The sequence below is a fragment of the Coloeus monedula genome (assembly GCF_965178545.1).
Source record: "Coloeus monedula genome assembly, chromosome: 17".
Classification (NCBI taxonomy): domain Eukaryota; kingdom Metazoa; phylum Chordata; class Aves; order Passeriformes; family Corvidae; genus Coloeus; species Coloeus monedula.
The window spans coordinates 6,203,797-6,223,778 of NC_138797.1; the positions used below are offsets into that span (position 1 = coordinate 6,203,797).

The following is a 19,982-nucleotide window of genomic DNA, read 5'->3' on the forward strand; positions in this document are numbered from 1 at the left end:
AGGGATTTAACCAAGGAGAGAGTACGTCATTCTCACTCCAGCCTCACCTGTGCTGTTATGCTAGACTTTTCCCTCACATCCAAAGTCCTTTTGCTAACTTACATTTCATAGTTCTTTTCCCATAGCTCTTTCTGAATTATTATTCCCCAAGTGCTCCTCCTTTACAGGCTGAGAACAGAGGTGCTGACACAGGCCTGTTGTAAAGGGGCAGCCCTACCTTTCTTAGTGGGTTGCTGGAGCCATTGCAGGACTCTGACAGGTTTGAGAAGTAAATCAAAATGGTGAAGATATTCTCATAGTCTGGGAATGGAGAGCTTTTGGACCAAAAATAGTGAGAGAACATGCCCTGAAGGACAGCTCTCGTGCCTCGCCTCCTTCTTGGCTGTCTCATGTTCACGTTGGTCATTATTCATTGGCATGGATATCAATACTATAGCAGTGTAACAGATTTCACCTAAAGATTTCAGAGCACTTTTCAGCCCCTAAAAAGAGCTTAATTGGCAATTTATACTGTAGTTCCCAGTTTTACAGAAGCCTTAACACAGTCCTGAGAAACTTACCCAATGTCATAGTGATTGGAATAACTCAGTAGGAGCTGCCCTGTGTTACTTCAAGATAAACTGCAGCCCATGGGAAATTTTTGTTTTATATATATATATATATATATATATTTTTTTTTTTTTTTTTTTTTTTTGTTATTGCTGTTTATTTAGTACTGCAATGCCTGGAGGTCTCACAGAGAGTAGGTCACCATTGCACTGGTGAATGCTTCACATGCATAGAAGAGGAGCACTTGTCCTGCAGCTTCTCTAGGGAAGACACACAAAGGTCAGGAAGCACAGCGGTGGCACGAAGGACTTGCCTAGGAATCAGCTGAGTTACTGGGGCAGAGTAGGGAGAAAAGCCCAGGTTTTCTGAGTCTCAGACCAGGGTTTGATCTGCTATTTCTCTATGGCAGAATTAATCTCATTGTGTTGTCTGTGAGAACTGTTCCTGTGTGAGTGAGCAGCACTTTCTCCTGCACGTGATTACCTGTGGATTTTAATGAGTATTACTTCTCAAGTGGCATGAGCAAGTATTTTCTAATACATTGATCTTTTTGTGGGAACATCACAGAATCGTAGAATGGCTTGGGTTGGAAGGGACCTTAAAGATCATCTTGTTCCAGCCTCCCTGCGATGGGCAGGGACACCTTCCACTCGACCAGGTTGCTCTCACTCTGAGGGTTGGGGAAGCTTCATGAATGATGCATCGCTACCTTTTGAATGAGGAGGTTTTTGTTAGGATGTGGGTGGCATAAATATTCTAAACTTCTTGGAAAATGTTTCCCCTTGGCACTCGTTCCAGCTGATGGCCAATTTTGACTGCATTAAACTGTGCAGTGATAGAATTCCTGTTGCCCTGCAGCTCCAGCTGTGTGAGGTGCTTTCCCTCCCAAGCCCTATGCAACTTGTGATTTGTCTTGTCCTGCTGCATTAAATAGAGTTTCAGGGAAGTCATTACTTGCCACATTGAATAGTTAGTTTTACAAAAATTACTGCCTAAAAGTAGTTTCTCTCATGCCACTGGCATCTGGGCAGGTGTGCCCAAGGCTCCGCAGGTGGGCGAGGAAAGCTCTGTTTTCTATTTGTGATTTTCCACTACTGTTTGAAGCAGATGGGTTTTTTTTCTGTGATGTTTGTGCTGTATTGTCTCTGCTTCATCCAGGTGTGGTAGAGCTGAAGTACTGTCTGGATGCTTAATTTTGCTTATGTAATTGCTTTATGTTACAGTGTGTTGATGCAAATGTTTTACAAAATAAGGCCTTGCAAACACACACACCCAAGAATGAGTTTTTTGCTGGTAAGACCAGAGTTTCATGTCCAAACATAGATGCTGCTCTTTACTCACCACAACATGTGAGGAGAAAGCAGAAAACTGAGTGAGGGGAATAAACTCCAATTGCATATTTATATTTATATTTATATTTATATTTATATTTATATTTATATTTATATTTATATTTATATTTATGTGTGGTTTTAGCCCTTGTGATTCTGAGGAGAAGGAGTAAAAAGTATAGTTCTTCAAAGTGGAAAGAGGTGCCTAAATAGTGCCAAGTGTCATGAGCTGGACTCTGCAGCCCTTGGTTTGGAAAGCCCCAACTCTGGAATCAGTTATTTTGCATTATGGGCCCCAATTCTGCAGCTGGAGCTGCTGGAGTGGTTTTCTGCAGTCACATGCAGCCCTTGCATGCCTGGGGGATCTGAGTAGGAAGAGGTGTGATGGAATTAAAAAGCTTGTGAATGTCAAAGAGGAATGTGGAAGCCGAAAGAGATTATTTATGTACATTTGTATGTATGCATACAGGTACAATTTTATATTTCAAATCACTGTAGGCTGTAAGCTCATAGTGTTTCTTTATCAGTGTGGCCTGATCTGTTTGGTACTTGCTTGTTCACAGGAAGAGACCTGAGTAATTTTATGCTTTGGCAAGTAAGTGTTGCTCCACTTAGCAAATAGGGCCAATAGACCAAAAAAAAAAAGGCATTGTGAAAAATTCTGCTTTCTCATTTTGACTTAGAATAAGTGAAATACTGTTGTTGAAATGAATTTTAAAAGACCCAATGACTCCAGCCAGTGTCATGATGTATTTCTGGTCAGGCTGCCAGGTTGAAACTCTGTGGTGTGAACCCCATCATGAGCTCACTCAGATTTTCAGGCTGCCTCTTAGAGTGTGCTTTCAGAATGAGTGGTGAAGGTGCCTTGTCTCGTGTGGTTTTATGTGCACTGAATCCCCTTTACTGTGGACTGCTCAGCCAGAAAATGTTGCTGCTTCCCCTGCTCTGTCTTCCTTCCATCTCTTCCCGTGTTAATCACAGGAGATGCAGGGGGATCACAGCCCAGCTCATCCCCCTTTTTCATCTCCATCTCTTCTGTGTCTGCAGGGGAGGATCAGAAAAAGAGTGCCTGGAGAAGCCAGTAGTGAAGTCTAGCTGGGAGGAGGAATTTATTTACATTTATTTCTATGAAGACACTGTACTTTTTTTTTTTTTAACTAACAGGTCTGAGACAAAAAAGAAACAGTGTATTTAAAGAAAAATCATTGAAAAGCAGACTGCAATAGCAGGTGATGAAGCCTGGTGAAACCAAGTCAATGCTTCTGGAAATTCAGGACTTCCAGGGAAACAAGGCATGCAATTACTTGTGCCAGTTCCAAGCACTCAAAAATCTTAAGGCTGACTTTCCTTTCAAAAAAAAAAAAAAAAGAAAAGTGAATTTGGCCCAAAAAATTCATGAGACAGGAATTTTCGTCTGCTTTTTTACTCTCTGGTCTATGGGTTAGAGCAAGACAGAGAACTTCCAGTGAAAGTAAAATTTTGATAAAAAAACTGTCTCATAAAAAAAAAAAAAAAAAAAAAAGACAAAACACAGAAACCATGTGGGGAAAGATTTTAAAGCCGATGGAATACTCTGGTTATTTTTAAACAATAGTGGTTTCAGAAGTGTGAAATAATTGGTCTATTTTGTTATTTTTTCTCAGTTATTTTTCTTAAGCTTGTTTAGAATTAACACATTTTTTTAAAAACAAAAGGAATTTGAAAATCTTAATGTTAACCCACACCATTATTTTCCTTATCTATCACAGTAACTTTTGTCTTGTTTCTCTTGTTTTCATCCTTAGCCTGAGATAATATGTGCTGGAAGCTAATGCAGCTCTGTATCCTCACCCCAGGGGCTGTGCTACAGCTGTACTAAGGAGTTCTCTTTCTTTTGTGTCTGAAACAGGCTGGGCAATGATAAATCCAGACAAGTACTGCTGCTTTTATTGTGCAATTACATCAGTAAAAAGCAGCTCTCAGGAATATAAACAGCCCGAGGCATCTGCCCTGCAGGTCACCTTGAAAGGATATCTTGTCATCGAGGCTGTACTGTCAGTCTTGGCCACGAGCATTAGTGCCAGCCCAGGTTTCACTTCATGCCTGTTCAGGCTTTTCCTGCATACATCTATCAGATGTACTTGTGGATGAACTAAGACTCATTATAAAAGAGAAAAGAGGATCGTGGTTTTCACCTGCTGAAGCATTTTTGAGTTTTTGAAATGGAACAAAGAATCTATTATAGATCGAGAGAAGAGTGTCCAAACAGTGTGGGGAGGAATGTACTGACAGAGGAAATGAAATTACTTTCCTCTGCTTTTGAAATGTGTGGATAGAAGTAGCCAAAATCTTCAGTGTGGGAGATTCCCTATGATTATACCATGTGGAAGGTAGCTGCAAGATAATACTGTTTTCTTTGCTTATGAATGATTCCTTTATTTTTGTACAGGAGCAAAGTAAAATTGGGAGCAGAATTTTGCAACCAAAAGTCCTGGCAATGCTGCCTAAGCTACTATGCTTCCCATGGAGTTAAAACAGTAGAAGTCTTAATTCCCAATGAAAATTAATGAGACATAGCAGGTGCTTTTGAAAATTTTATCCATATGGGGAAAAAAATTAATCTTGTATTTCCTAGGAATGAATTAAACCCAAACTTTTTAGGACTGGGATGGGTTTTGTTTGTTTTCTCTGAATCAGAGGGTGAGAAAACCATCTTCAGATTTTTTTGTATGTGATTCACTTCTGAAATAAACTGGGGAATCAGACTGTTGTCTTTTTAATGACGAGTACCACTGGTGTCATAAAGTACTTCTTAGCAATCTGCACCGTTTTTTAGGAGGATAGAAAGATGAAAGCAGTTGATCAACTAATTAAAACCAGATAAAGTCATGGAAGCAAGACAAAAATGTTACTCTTACCATTCAGCTGCAATCTCTGTCTCTACTCCTCCCCTTCCCAGCAAAGCTGAAAACAGAGGACTTGGCTTGTACCACTCCTGCCTAGGGCTCTGTGTTGGCATATGCATATGTTTAGGAAGATCTGGTGGTTTAAGCTTGTATTTGGCCTCCATCCAGACACAAGTAAAAATTCTTGAGAAGATAATTGCATGGGATTTTTGCAGGGAGCAGAATTTCTATATTTACCCCTCCCCTCATGGACAAACTTTTTGCAGTTTCTCACTCCCTTGAAGTACTTGTCTTTTCCACTGTAGGATCTGGCAGGTTTTACTCAAGGGGAGGAGTTCTTTTTCACCTGCAGGGCTCCTAACTCTTCAGCTCCTTCACTGATGACAGATGCAGAGCTCATTCTCCTTTTTTCCCACACCCATGCCAGCTTTCCCCCCCCCCCCCAAAGTGTATTTTACTCCCAACTGTCCTTTCTGTTGCTCAAATGCCCTCCTGCAGACTGCTGTCATTTTGGGGAAAATGCTCTGCTCTTCATTGCACATATTCCCTCTGAAATCTCTTAATCACTTGGCCGTTGCGTTTACCCTGGTACCTCATACTGCCCAGGTGTCTTATTTAGTGAAAATGCCCTGAAAGTTCTCCTTTGAACGTTTTTTCTACCATTCACGTACATATTGAAGCCAGAATTCTGTCGTCTCACCCTAGAAACGGAGTAGAGATGAGTGAAAAGTGCAGACTGCCAGGCACAAGTCCACTGCCTCCACAGTGAGGGTGGAAGTGCCCGTGGTCCTGAGATGCGTTTAGTGCGTTGTGGGGAGGATGCTAATAACGAGTGAGGGCAGACTGAGAGAGGATTGAAGTTATCCCTGTGCAGCAGAGCTGCAAGCTTTGGAAGGAGACCCCTTCCTCTGTTGCTGGTGCCTTCTGGCTTGTCAGCTGTGCTGGGCAGAGCTGTGGTGTGGTTCCATCTGCCCACGATACCACGGTGGTTTCCTGTTCCATCCTTTCAAAATACGACCCGTGGAATTCTCATCACCTTGCAGACTCAGTCTGCACACCAGGTCCCTCCTTGGCATTGCACTTACACCCATCTTTGAGTACTTTGCTGGAGAGAGATGAGATCACGCAGGAGTTTGATCTTCAGCACACATTTGACTGTCTTGACTTGGGGTCTGGAATCACTGCCTTCAAAACATCACTGTGAAAGAATATGTGATTTCCCAGTTGCCCCAGCATCTCAGTCAAAAATCTGAAACCTTAAATTGTTTGATCTGGCATTCCTAGCTTCATCATGACTGAAAAAAATACCTCTATTTCTATTTTTTCCTTCCTAAACATTAGAAAAAAGTTTTTGTTTTTGGCAGAGATTTTGTGGGCTAACTTTCAGGGCAAAATACTGGGGTTTGAGTAGGGGATTCTAATGGAAAAGCTGAGCAACAAATTCACACAAGGTTCTTCTTAATTATAGAAGCCAAAAGCTCTTCCAGATGTCTGTCAGCCCTGCATGCTAGATGCTGCCATCACTGGTTTTAATAAAAGCTCACATTCAGCAAACTTTATTACTGATTTACTGTACACTGCTTAAGCCAGAAAATGTTTTTGCTCTAAAAAGAAAACAAAGACCTGATATTTTCTTAAGTTGCGCTCCAGCATGTCATTTACTGTGTTAAATACCAGCCCTGTTCCATTATTTGACTATTTTCTGTAGCTTGCCATCATTAAAACTGGAATTTCAGAAACTCTTGTCAGGAAGTCCATCGGCAAGAAATGCACATGACTAAATCAGTAAATGGTGCGTGCAAAATGGGCAAAGGCACTAACAGCACACATACATGACATGCACAACCAGACAGGCAGTTCTGTGAAAAGTTACCTGTTTGTACATGCAACTAATACATACTCTAAAGAAAAATGAGAGCTGAAAAAAAGCACAGGAAAATGTTATAGAATAAATACAGGAAAATATGATGTGGCTTTGTGAATACAAAAGTGAACAGAACAAAACCAGTAGAAAAATCATCAGGCAGAGAGTAGCTAATGAAATCCCTGAACAATGATGTAATTAAAGTGCATTAATCACTATAAAAGATCATTTCCCTTCAAACATCTGCTCCTGTTCACTTGGCAACAGCCTGGGCAGTGTCATGAGTGATGGGGGTTTGGATTATGCTGAAGGGCATGTGTTATCTGAGAAACAAGGTGGAACAACCCCAGCTTGACAGGATCTGGGACAGCAGTGCTTTCCCTCAGTTCAGGTGTAACACCAAGGAAGTAAGGAGAAAAGAAATGAGATGGTGTTTAGGGTGGATAAAATGGAGCCCTACTTCTCAGCCATGCAGACAAAATTTGATTGGGTGCCAGTGGATTTAAATAAACTAATTCCTCTGGGAAAAAAGCACCTTCCCACCCTGCTGCTTTTCAGAGAGCCATAGCTTGTAGGTGACACGTTGTTCCAGCCCACTGAGGAGCAACACAAAGTTCTTCCTGAGCATTTTCTCTGTGGCAGCCTGGCTGTGCCAGCAAAAGAGTGAGATGAGGCGTTTCAGGAGGAGAAGCTTTGTCATAAGCTCAGTGTGCAGAAGAAGGGCTGTGACCATCCCTTACTGCCCTACAGTCTGTGCTTCGGTGCCAGATGGAGCGTAACTTCCTCCAGTGCTGTGAGGGCTGAGTGAAGCCTCTCATGAGCTGTGTTCTGAGTTGAGTGAGGAGTTATGGATTGTTTTTTCAGCTCTGTCACTGGACTGTGTCCCTTGGGTAGGATTTTTTACACCTGGGGACTGTTTTTTGTATCCTTGCACGCCATCTGACTCCTTGTTGCGTTTCCACGCGGTTGGTGGCACGGCCACTGGCTGTGGACACAATTGGTGGCCCCTGTGCATCTGCATTTTCAGTTTGTCTGTAAGGCAGGAAGGGGGGGAGGCAGGTGTGCTCCTCTTATGGGGACACCTCTGAAGGTGTAACCCTTCGAGACTCACTAGCAACAAAGATACTGCTGCAGAGCAACACTGATTTTTATGCTGGTCTTGTTTCCTTAGCAAATCTGTAGCAGGTAGCACTTGGGGACCAGGAATGACACAAGTGTTGGATCCAGAGTACTGCATTTCTACCACACTGGTCATTCATAAGGTCTCCTTCATGGCACATATTTGGGAAGCCTTTACCAGCCTCTGGACTTGAGGCTGTGTTGGTGATGAGAATGCACACACCCATGTGGATTTCCAAAGGAGGCAGACAGATCCCTGATACCACTTGGAGAAAGGAGGACTGGGGTTGTGGACACTGTACATGGTTATGCCTCTTCATACCTGTTTTTGGTAGTCCTTTGAATTCACAGAGGGTTCATGCTTTTTCTGTCTGGGCAGCTGTTAGGTGAGAAAGTGAAAATGAACTTAGCTTTGGTCTTTGCTGTTTAGTTACAGGTGAAATACTTGATCTGGTTTGTGCCTGTTCTTAACAATACTTGCCCTCCCCCACAGGGACTTGCAGGCTTTGTTAAAGGAATTGGGGAGGTTCAGATAAAAAGGTATGTGGTTTTCTGTTTCTCAAAGCTGGTAAAGCCATAGAGTGGTATTTAAACAGAAAATCAAAGCAAACCTCTTGGCCTCTCCCAGGAGCACATAGATTGGTATTGCAGAAGCCTGAAGATTTCAGGTTTATGTGCTGCTTTCTCTAACTTCACGATGTTTTAGGTGTGCTGTGGGTTGTTACCAGCCAGTTGCTGCCATACCACCTACTGCCTGTATAGTCCAGCTCAGGAAGGTGCCAGCCTGGGAGCAGGGATGTGCCAGCTGCCTCGGCAGGCGGCACTTCAGTGACGAGGGAAGGGGAGCCTGAGCAGGCTGCAGCCAGGTGCCTTGGATCTACTCACCACCCTATTCCCTCTGCCCCAGCTGCTCTTGCTCTGTCCAAGAGCACAGTTATGCTTTGCCCTAATAGCCCTAATTCCATCCAGTGACTTCCAGGGAACTGAAGTAAGGTTGTGCTCTGTGTGGCCATGGAAAGCGAAGAAGGGCATAGAACCTTAGAGTTCTCTGTTCATCATCTGTTCTGGGCTTGAACCAAAACCTGCAAGTTAGTTGCTTGTGTGGAAGGGACTGTCCTTGTATCACTGCCACCTAATGGCCAGGACATTGTAGCTGGGTGCCTGGTGTGGGTGTCCCCTGGTAAACTGACCCTGTCACCAGTACTAACATCATTGCCTTGTGAGACTAGATAATGATCTTAACTGCCCTCAGCTTCATTTTCAGCCTGTAATAGTCTGTTCTGCAGCCTCGCTGGACACTGGTGTGTGTATTCTTGCTTTGATGGCATATGAGAGATCAGGAATTTAGTTTTTGTATGGCAAAATCCAGGAAGAAAAGGAAATCATTAATCAGATGGGTGTAATCTCCAAGGAAGCAAGTACTGCATTTTAATTCAGCATTTCCCTTTGATGAAAACTTTAGTGAATGTTATTATGTGGAATTTATATGAAGCCTGGGTTTAGGTAATCAGCTTTAATATTTATACTCTTAGGGAAAAAAAATTGAATCATTAGTAAGCATGCATAATTAATGAATAAATTGTATTTTTCCTTTGTTTTCCTTCAGGTATAAGGAAATGCTAGATCTAGTGATATCACCCAGTCTGACTGTAAATAGAGAGTGCCCTGACAGACTGAAGCTTAACCTTTCTCACATTTATGCCACGGCTCCAGATGACATAGAAGGTAGGCTGCTCTTCTGCTTACTGTTTGCTGCTTTAAGATAGCATATATGTATACATGGAACTAAAGGGAGCTGGCCACTGCACCGCCTCTGCTTCTGGCAATTAGTTCTACAGTGTAGTGAGCAACTGAGATTTTTGAGGGTTTTTTTTTTTTTGTAGACTCTCCAGTTGTGGTCGAATCCTTTAGTTCCACAATGGCTTGAATGCAAATGGAATAGAAATAGTTCATATGTAAATATGTATCTGTGTATAGTTGGTGCCTGCATGTACACACGTGCATGTGTAGATTTTTGTTCCACTGGAAAAATTGCAGGTGTAAACCATATTTTGTGTAGACCTGGTAGTTTTTGCTTGGACCCACTGGAGCCCCAGGGGTGGTGTGAACCTGAGCCCTGGGCTTTGGTGGTTGTGCTGCTGCTGCTGTTAAGGTGGGGGCTCTGGGGGCTCCCAGGCCCAGAAATGTGTTGAGCAGCCAGAAAATCCCTGGCCAAAGCAGCTCTGTGCCCCAGTTTGCATCGCTCTGAAATCGCTGCTGCCATCCCCAAATGGTTAGCCCTGCTGGCCTCTGCTCTGGAGTTTCATATTTGGCAGGTACCAGGGACAAATTCTTTCAGTGGTTGAGGCTCTGATGGAAATTTATCTCCTCTCCTCCTTCTCCCCCCCCCTCACCCCATCATACTGTTCAAGTGAAGGAAACAGAAGAATGTTAAATCTGCTAAAAAAATTATTGGCAAGTGATGCAGCTGAACTAGTTCTTGCTAGTACAATCCCAGCTATTGTTTGCTGCGGTAAGGATCTGTCAGCCTTCCTGGTAGAGGGGAGTTAGGAAAAGGCACTGGCTATTATGTTTTAGTAGTACATTTAACCCTTCATTTATAGGCTCTTAGAAGCCCAGGAGATGTTTTGTTTGCATGTTTGCTGAGGGATTAGGAATTGCGTGATTAAATCACGTACATCATGAGTGCCTATTTACAAGAGCAGTAGGAGTAACAGCCTAAAGGAAACATCCTTTTAAACATTCCTGTTTGCACAAAAGATTAGAGCTAGAAATGATTTTTAAGTACATCATTTTGTAAACATCTTGGTGCAGGAACTGGTTTTTTATTATGTGATATAAATAAGAACCGACACAGGAGCTGCACCAGTTTGCCAGTGACAGCTCATGTTGATTTGTTTCTTATAGAAATATTACGGTGTTTTTGCTACAGAATGATCCCCTGTGCTACCAAGATTGTGCTCTTTCCCTTGAAAATACTTCTTGTTAATTCAAAGAACAGGAAAATACTTGTGTGTTTGACAATTCTTTGACTGACAGAGCTCTTAATGTAATAAATGCACACAAATTTGTGCTCTGTATTACACATACAGTATTAAATTTAGCAAGTCTAGTCATAGTACTTACTCATTTAGATGTCCATGTAGCTGTCTGGCCTGTTGTTTCCATGTGCAGTTATATCAATATAATTTTCAAGTGCACAATTTGCCTGTAGAATCAACTCTGCCTTGTCAATGACAGTAGCATATTGCATATTCAGACGCAGTAAATTCCTTCTTGAAGTTCTTGGCAAACTTATTTGCTCTGTACCAAAATAAAAAATTTGAAGCTGTCATGTCTTGCAAAGAGAAAAAGAAATGAGGCTTGTGCTCAAACTGTTCTGCTGGACTTTTGATGTAATTAAAATTACGAATTAAAGGAATTAATTCTAAAATGTCTATTTATTCATTGCAAAAGAGACAGAAATGGTGTAGTACTTGTTTTCACAGTCTAAAAATCTAATTTTCTAAACTGTTTTCTTTCAGGTAAGTCAAAGGAAATTTTTCATAGTGAGTTTGAAGGTGACTCAGGTGAGCCCAGTTTTGGTTTTAAACCCAGTCTTTTTTCAGTGTGAGTAGATAAGTTTGTATAACATTATCCTTTGTCAATAATATGTACATTTGTATATCGCTGTCCTTTGTCAGTATTTTAAACCAAACCTCTCTGCCTGTTGCTTGGGAAATAGGTCACTGTACCACATTTTATATGTACAGAAACCAAGGTAGAGTTGCAGGTGTGTTTTACTTTTTCTAAGGTGTTGGGGGGTTGAAGGGGTTTGAAGAAAGAGTCTTTCTGGTTTTGTTTCTGTCAGTGATTAGGGTGATCCTGTTAGTGATTAAGCCTGTATAGGTTTCACCATTAATTACATAAATTAACATTCTAAAAAAAGAATGATACCTAGTAATTAATATTTTTAGTAAGAACTCATGATGATGCAATTTTTATTGATATTTAGTCTAAAAAGTTACCAGGTGAAATGGCAGTGTTTTTAAAAATAGTTTGGTGTAATCTCCATGTTACAGTGTAAAATGATAAAGCTGTGTAAAATGTTGTGAAAAAGGGTTGTGTACAAAAGAACAATTTCAAAAGAGGTCTGAATCAGGAAGAACAAACATTTCAGATGTCAGCATGTTGAATCTTTTTGGTCATTCCGTCCATGTTTATTGCACAAGTTACCCAGACCCACAGGACTATTTGCATGTATTTAGACTTCATATGTACTTTAATATTTCATTAAATGAAAAATGGTTTAAATGTTTAGTTTGCCAATTGGCCAATGTCTGAACAAAGGAAGTTTTGCTGTTCTGGTCACTGAAGGTGGGTGGAGAAGACATGTGGAGTTCTGGTGTGTTCATTGATGCAGCCAGGAGACACAGAGGCTGAATCAGTTGTGCCTCATGTCGTTATTGATGATTGTGAGAGAGTTTTGGCATTTATAGTGCTGAATTAATGGCAGCTCCAGCCAGGAACCAATAAGCAAAGTTTGGATGGCACTGTGGAGGCAACCTGCAAAATACACATGGTTGTATTTTGGTATGATGTTTTCAGTACTACTTGCAGGCATCTTGCAGGTTTTAATTTAGCTTTTTTTTTTTTTTTTTTAGTTTTTAATTAGGTAAATCTTAATTTATATCTGAATAAAGCTGGTAGCACAGTTTTCTTTGGTGCTGTTATAGGACACAAAGGTCCATTAGAAGGCATCTTGCACATATAACTTGTATGATAGGTTTTCTGCTGAATTATTTTTTGACTGCTGGTAGTTCAATAAGGTATGCTATAGGTAACTCAAAAAATTCAAATAAAGGAGATTTATGATGTTGTATTTCTAATATTTGCTATTATTTTATATATTTTAATGGACATTAAAGAAAGTGAGTCATGGTCTAGGAGAGTACCAAAAAAAGCAAAAGAGCAAAATGTGCAGTGGGCTTAAATCACTTCAGCAATCATAGTATTGGCTTTTATGGCCTTCAGCATATGAGTCACTGCTTCAAAGCCCAGCTTCATGATTAATATCAGTCCCATGAGAAGAAGAAACTGGTAGTTCAATCAACTGGTATCACCCTCAGTTAAAAACTAAATCTATATTTGTTGTTAGGCAGAGAGTATCTTTCTTACCTACTTCAGTTTGGGAATATTAAATAAAAAAGTCTTTTGATTCCTGTATATTTTTTTCAAACCAGCAGTGGTAAAAACAATTGTATCAGCTTGGCCATAGAACAGAAGATGATGAAAATCTAAGACCCTTTAATTTTGTTTTCCAGGCAGCAGCAAAGCAGCACCGCAGTGTCCTCTCCATCTGTACACCACAAAGTGAGTGCTCGTGCCAAGTGCTGTAATTTAAAAGCCGTGTTTTGCTGAACAGCCATTTTGTGCAGACTTCTGTCACCTTAAAAAACATCTGCCCTAAGCCCATCCACCTGTTCCCCTGCACATCTCTGGCACAGTGAAGTAGCTGGTTCTTAATCTTCTTGGATATGGAGTGAAATAAGGTTTGCAGTACTGTGAGCTGTGCTTTTTGTACCTCTGGGAATCCAAACCTTATCAGATTGAATATTGTTGTGTTTATGAGTGACCACAGAGAGGATGTGTGGAAATGTCAGAGGTTTCCCATCGCACTCACTTGTTTGTCAAATTCAAAATGAAACATGAAAAATCAGTGTTAATTTTATTTTATATTTTTAACTTGCATATTATCTTGCACTGTCTTAAAGTCCCCATGCATTTAGGTGCCTTAATCTGATAGCTCATATCAGGAGCCATGTGCTGAAACAAACTTTTGCTTCAGTCCAGTCAATTCCACGTTCCCAAAATATTCAGCATCCTGTGCTGGATGTCACTTTAGCAAGGTGTCTAGAACTGTTCTACTTGTGCTCTAGAAGATCATGTACACTAACTATTGCCTTAAACCCTCCTGTTTTCTTGTTCTGAATAGACATTATCCCCATATAGTGACAGTTCCATCGTTCCCCACAATGGCAACGTATGGACAGACTCAGTACAGCCCGGGAATCCAGCAGGCTGCTGCATACACTGCCTATCCTCCCCCAGGGCAGCCCTATGGAATACCCTCCTACAGTGAGTACTCCAGAGTCATGGTACCTGTGAGGACATTGTCCTCAAAATATAGCCAAATATAGCTAGCAAAATATCTTTGAAGTCTTTAAGCTTTAGAGTGAAGTGTCATTTGTGTCTTAGCAACATTCTCTTCTCAGGTTTAGAGGAAGGTCTGACTTTAAAAATGTTAGGTTTACTTTGAACTACCTATCAGCTCTTCATATCATGGGTTATGTTTTTACAGCTAGGTAAGTTTGGAGACAGTCAGCAGTAGGATATGATAAATTTAGGTTCAGTAGGATGTGCTGCTTAGTAGTAGCTGGTGAGTGTTCCCATGATTCCCTGTCAGGACAAAGTACACTAAATATGGTATTTATGAAAACCATACTTTGCCTTCCTTGGTTCTTCCTGAAGTCTCAATGACACAAGCTACTTTGAGAAAAATTTTGTGTCTATTACTATAGAAGAACCAAAATGCAGAGCAGAGTAAGGCATGGGTGAAATGTTACAGAGTACATTGGTTTTGGAAGACACTTTGTGTTTAAATGGACATACACGTGCAGTCAACATTTCTAACCCCAGTCAGCTTTGTTCCCTGCTTTTCTGCACAGCCTTGCCAACAGCTGTGGGGAGACAGTGCTGGGCAGGAGCAGCTGGGGGATTCGCACAGGGAACTAATTAAACCAGCACTCCTGACAGAGAAATGCCTGGTAAACCATGCCTTAAGTGTCCTCAAGCTCTGCATGGGAATACTGAGCTCTTGAGGAAGCTTAAAGTTCTTTCCACTCCTAAAGACCACAGAGATGTTGCTCTTGTTTAGGTACAGCTCTTTAACAGAAAGCTTTGGGCTTCTTACTTCTGGCTACTCCCATGAGGGCTGAGTCTTGCGCTGTTAAGATGGCTTCATAGTTTTGTTTCCACTCCTCTTCTCTCTTGTGCTCTTAAACACCTTCATTTACTTGGCAGATACAGTATCTCTTCCCAACGAAGTTTTTATACAGACATTGACAAAGCTTTTACTGAAGGGAAATTTAGTGCAGCAGGCTGGAAGGCTGGGGAAGTGGCCTTAGCAGAGCCAAAACTCTACCAGGATGATGAGAGGAATGTTTTGAGACCCTTTCCTGGAGCTATTTGTGTGTTTGCATCAGCTGGCTGACTTCCAAGGAAAACTCTGAACAGTTGTCCTGTTAGAGCAGGTGAAAGTAGAGCCATTTGCTACTGCCTGGAGGCTTTAGGGCATACATGTGTCAGGCCCATATGCTGCTTATAAATCCTGTGGGTGACCTCTTAGCATCCTTGAGCAGTGGTTTCCCTCCCCCAGCCCATACACCCTCTTTAAGATACTCAACACAGCATATGAAAAACTCCACCTGGCTGACAACCAAGAACAATGAGGCAGTATTGTTTTTAGGCACAAAAAATAAAACTGGGCCAGTTTCTAGACAAAACAGAACATTATGTGGAAATTAATTTGGTGCTAAGTTATTTTGCTGTCTGACAACAATTTTTAGGCTTCCAAAGAGGCCCATTCGCTGAAGATTGATTGTAACTGGGGTAGGTTGAACGCTGGAGTGCTGATGGAATTGAAAAGCACAGGATGTTGGGAAGAGGGGCTTCTCTGCACACACTTCTCTTCCCCAGCAGTGATGAAGCCACACACTTGCACCAGCACATGTCCCCTAAGAGTCCAAATAAACTTCCTGCCTTTCACAGTCGTCTTGTTACAAACTTGTACTCAAACTGCATTGCAGTTCTTCTCACCTAAAGCTAAAATAAGTGATTTCTATTAGAGAAAACATTATCTGGGAGGACTTATTCCAAACCTGAGCGAGCACAGACTTGTTGCTTCGAAGACTCGTTAAGCTAGAGAGCAGCATGTTTGGGGAAAGGCACCTGAACTCAACTTGTCTTTTGGCCAGTTTGCCTCCACGTGCTAAAAGCTGACAGCAGCCTGGAAAGTGTGTAAATCCAAGGCCCAAACATCAGCAGGGTCTTTGTTTAATCCCAGCGCCCAGGATGTGTCCAATGGCCATTTTTTGTTGTGCAAATAGGATGCAAAGGAGGGAAGGATCACACCCAAAGGGTTCATAATATGTTGCACCTTTGAGCTGTTTATTTTAATAATACAGCTGTACAATCTCAGCAGCATCTCAGAATAAAATATCAACCCCTTTCATTACCAGCAAGGGTTTCATCTTGCAATGTTTAATTCAGCTATTGTTGTTCCCCCTATAAATTGTCAGTTTAATTGCCTGGTTTTAGAAATGAAAAGATTTTTGTGGCTTCAGGGCTTACCTATTGTTCCTGAACTGTATGTTCTATCTAACTGAGTAGATGATAACCCTCCTGTAGGACTTGCCAATAAATGTTTTGATATGAAAGCTGAAAATATAATGCAAGTAAAAAATAACTCTTTTGAGAACAGAAATCTTGAGGTTATTTTGCTGAAGGTCCTGTTCCATTGTTAATCATTTTCTGCATCTGATAACTCTTCGGAAAAATTATGAGTCAGTGAGTTTCTTCAATTTTATAACAAAACTATATGTTCAGAAATTGTTTTTGAAAACAACATTATTTGTGTTTACCTATCTTAGCAAAAGTGCTTTTGGGTGTGGATACAGGATGTAGGTGACTCAAATACTATTTGTGATGAGTTTGTTTGGCTGTTAAGAGACCTGTTTGGGAAATGCAAATAGTTAAACATACATATATATATTTGTGTGTGTGTGTGTGTGTGTGTAAAAGAAAATGAAAAAAAAAAAAAAGAGTTTATTAGGTTAAAATCCAGCTGAAAATTTGTTAATTCCTACACTTGCTTTTTTACATCTTCATATGACAAGCACTCATGTTCTGCTCTTGGTTCCCACTGTGTACCCCAAAGGCATTAAAACAGAGGACAGCCTGAGCCACTCCCCAGGACAGGGTGGATTTCTCAGCTATGGCTCCAGCTTCAGCACCCCGACGGCGGGACAGGCCCCGTACACGTACCAGATGCACGGTGAGTGCAGCCCAGTGCCTGGCAGCGTGTGCTGTGGGCACTCAGAATCCCACAGCCCCATGCTGGGCCAGTTCTCCTCCTGCAGTTACTGTGGAAAGCTTGTAGGTGAGGCAGTCAGCGTAGGGAAGGAGGTAAGTCTCTGGTTGATCTGTTTTGCTCATCAAGACATTGATTTCTGGCTGAGGGACTGGCTTTAACAGTATTATGTCCTAGCAGAATTTCACCTATGATCAATATAAGCTTTGTGTTTCTGCAGAAACTGTGTTTTCTCTTTTTTAATTAGTTCTGTGACTGCATACCTGGGATTGTTGTGTTAGTGTGGATTCCTGCATTCTGATGGAAGCAAAACAAAGGTGGTTTTACACTTCATGTAAACAGTCCTGTCAATATTATGCTTCTTTATGCCTTGTGCTGACCTGAACAAGCTGCTCTGTGCTTAAACTGCTGTATATTCTCCCAACTATTTTTTTTTAAAAAGCTGGTACTTTGATACTAAAAAAATGAGAGTGATTCTGCTTTAGGAGAGACGAATGCACACGAAGATAAAGCTGTGCCTTGGCTTTGTCCTCCCCTGTGAGATTTTCCAAGGGTTGGAAAAACAAAGAGGAATTGCATGGCTTTCCCAAACTCTTGTAGAAGCTGTGGAAGGGGGGAGAGATCAAGTCTGTCACTTTGCTTTTTGATATTGTTGAGGGTTTTATGCAGAAGGCCCTTTGTGACATTATATTTTGCTGGCATCATTGCAAAACTGTGTCTTAATTCTCTTAAATCTTCTCAGTCTCGAAAGTGAAAGGTGGACATGCACATCCACTTTTATTCTGAGACCAACTAAAATCCTAAACAGTTATGAAAACAGGGAAAACAAGGTAAAATCTGTTTTATTTCAGAAATTATCTGAAAAAGCTGAAGGCTAAGAGTGGACCCTTGGCTGAGGCATCACCTGCTAGTTTTGTCAGAGCACGTTATCTCTAACACAGAGGTGGTTTTTGGGACTTGAATACCTCATAATACTTGCTGAAGACACCTGTGCTGGATGTGGCACAAAAAAAACCCAAAAAGCAAGATAACCTATGGGTTTGGGGTTTATTGTCACCTTGACTCCTACAGGTTTCAGCTGTCCTACTTCCATATGTGCGCTCTGTTGGCTGGCTGAGCTGTTTGAGAAGGCAGACTCTTGACTTTCTTAGGGCTGAGGTTTTTAAGGTGCCCCCATTGTTCAGTGAGGAGGTTTAGACGAGCAAATTTTGTGCATCAGCCCTTGAAAATGTTACACTTGGAAACAACAGTGACACAGCCGTGAGTTGTACCAAAACAGGCTGAGGAGAGCTGTGTGTATGAGCATGAATGTGCCCTAGGGTGAGGCTGTGGTTTTAAGTGAAATCACTTCTTTTCAGATATTTATTCCAGGATGATCGTTTCAGCCAGCTCCACTAAGCCTTTAATGCAAAAGAAAACAGGAGAAAACAGTTTCTGCAAGTGGCAGGTGCTTACTCCAAGGCACAGGGAGCAGGAGTAAACAAATATTTCCACCCTTCTTCTCGCTTGTGAGAGGAACAGTCTGAAGCTCCCTGACTGTATGGTTTATTTACCTTGCTGAGTGCTAGTGAAAGGTTTGAGTGAGGAGCCAGGAGCCTTCCTGTGCTGAGTGCTACCGAGGAATGTGGGCTCAGGGCTTTCCCACGCCACAGCACTTGGGGGTGGGGAGGTGATCGCTCCCGAATGCGAGCAGGCAGCTCTCTGTGCCACCCAGCTCCAGGACCACTGAGACTTTGCTGGTGATGGGCTAAACCAGCTGAAAAGGGCCAACTTTTATTGATATATTTTTATAAAAATGTCCCCCTTCAAGGTGGACTTGAAGAGTCAAGCTCCTAACTCCCAGTTCAAAGACAAAATGTTTTTTGCATGATACAGGAAGAGAGATTGTGAAGAGGGTGATGGTCAGGGGCTCAGCAAGAAAAACTATCTCCAACTGCTCCTCAGTTGTGTAGTGTAAAGTGTAAGGAAAAACATACTTTTTTTAAGGTATTCTCTGCAAGTATTGTAAGGTGGTAATAGCTCAGGTACAAAAGTGAAGCAAGTTTGTATTGTTTGCTTCCACTGAGGACCAGCTCCTAGAGCAAAATAGTGAACTCATCTGTGGGTGAGGGTGAGTGGTCAGATTGTTCCTCACTGTTCCTCATGATTCGTCCTCACTGTCCCCTCAGATAAGAGTTCCAGCAGCAATTAAGTGCCCGTTGTAGGTGTTACACCACTCACCAAGGAATAAATGACCTCTTGGGTGACAAATTTTTGTCATACAGGGCTCTAGGACAAATGCTGTCCTTCAGTAAGTGCCAGCATAGTTGGTGCTGGTTTGTTCCCTCTGATGTTTGTTTGGCAGCAGCACTGGTTGGCTGGGATACCTGTGAGGCTGTGATCAGTAAATCAGTACTTCTGAAGCCAAATTCTGCTCTCTGTTAAGGTCTGTTTGTTTGCAGTACAAACACAGGTGATGCAGGTGTAAAGGGGTAGCATTCAGCTTCTCATCTTGAACTCCAGCTGTCAATTGCATGCTGGTTCTTGAGTGAGTACAGGATCCACTGAAGAGCAAGAATGAAGATTTAATATTCTTTTGGTCAGTAAGTGGTAAAGAAAAAAAGCTATTTTACAGCCAGCCAGAAGGGGAAATGTATTTTCATGCTTCCCTAGCATGAAACTAAATTGATTGTGGAAGAGTTTGTAAGCCAAAAAGCTAATGTAAGTTGTCACACACATATATAAATATAGAAGATGAGATTAGCAAGTTCCATAGCTCATAAAAATGACACGAAATCATATTGCAAAGGTACTGTGGCTTGACATAAAGATTTTAATGGGCATGTAGCAATGGATATCATCAGGCTTCAAGTAACATTCAGAATGAAATCTGGTATTCACATATTTGCTCTGAAGGAGTGACTTTTTTCCTCTCTTCTTTTTCTTTTTAACCAGTGCTGTGTACGGTGTTGTTCCATGTCAGTATTGCATTTACAAAATTATTTGTTTCATAATGAAGATATCTGAAATATGCATGTGGCCAGTCTGGGGATGGTACTCACTTTTAGAGTCATGAATCTGGAGAGGAGGCAACAGTTTGCATTAGATTTTTGCCTTTAAAGTGG

The 19,982-nt window shown here is 41.5% G+C and overlaps 1 protein-coding gene across 1 annotated transcript in view; it reads left to right on the top strand.

Moving 5' to 3' along the window:
* The window catches only part of EYA2 (EYA transcriptional coactivator and phosphatase 2), a gene marked incomplete at its 5' end in the record, with an annotated part of 85,542 nt that overhangs the window by 27,758 nt on the left and 37,802 nt on the right, over positions 1-19,982 (top strand). Inside the window, 5 exons of the mRNA XM_082292564.1 lie at positions 9,355-9,473; positions 11,273-11,317; positions 13,052-13,100; positions 13,723-13,865; positions 16,726-16,842. Of these exons, the coding sequence (XP_082148690.1) occupies positions 9,355-9,473; positions 11,273-11,317; positions 13,052-13,100; positions 13,723-13,865; positions 16,726-16,842 (473 nt within the window). The remainder of the gene's footprint in view (positions 1-9,354; positions 9,474-11,272; positions 11,318-13,051; positions 13,101-13,722; positions 13,866-16,725; positions 16,843-19,982) is intronic.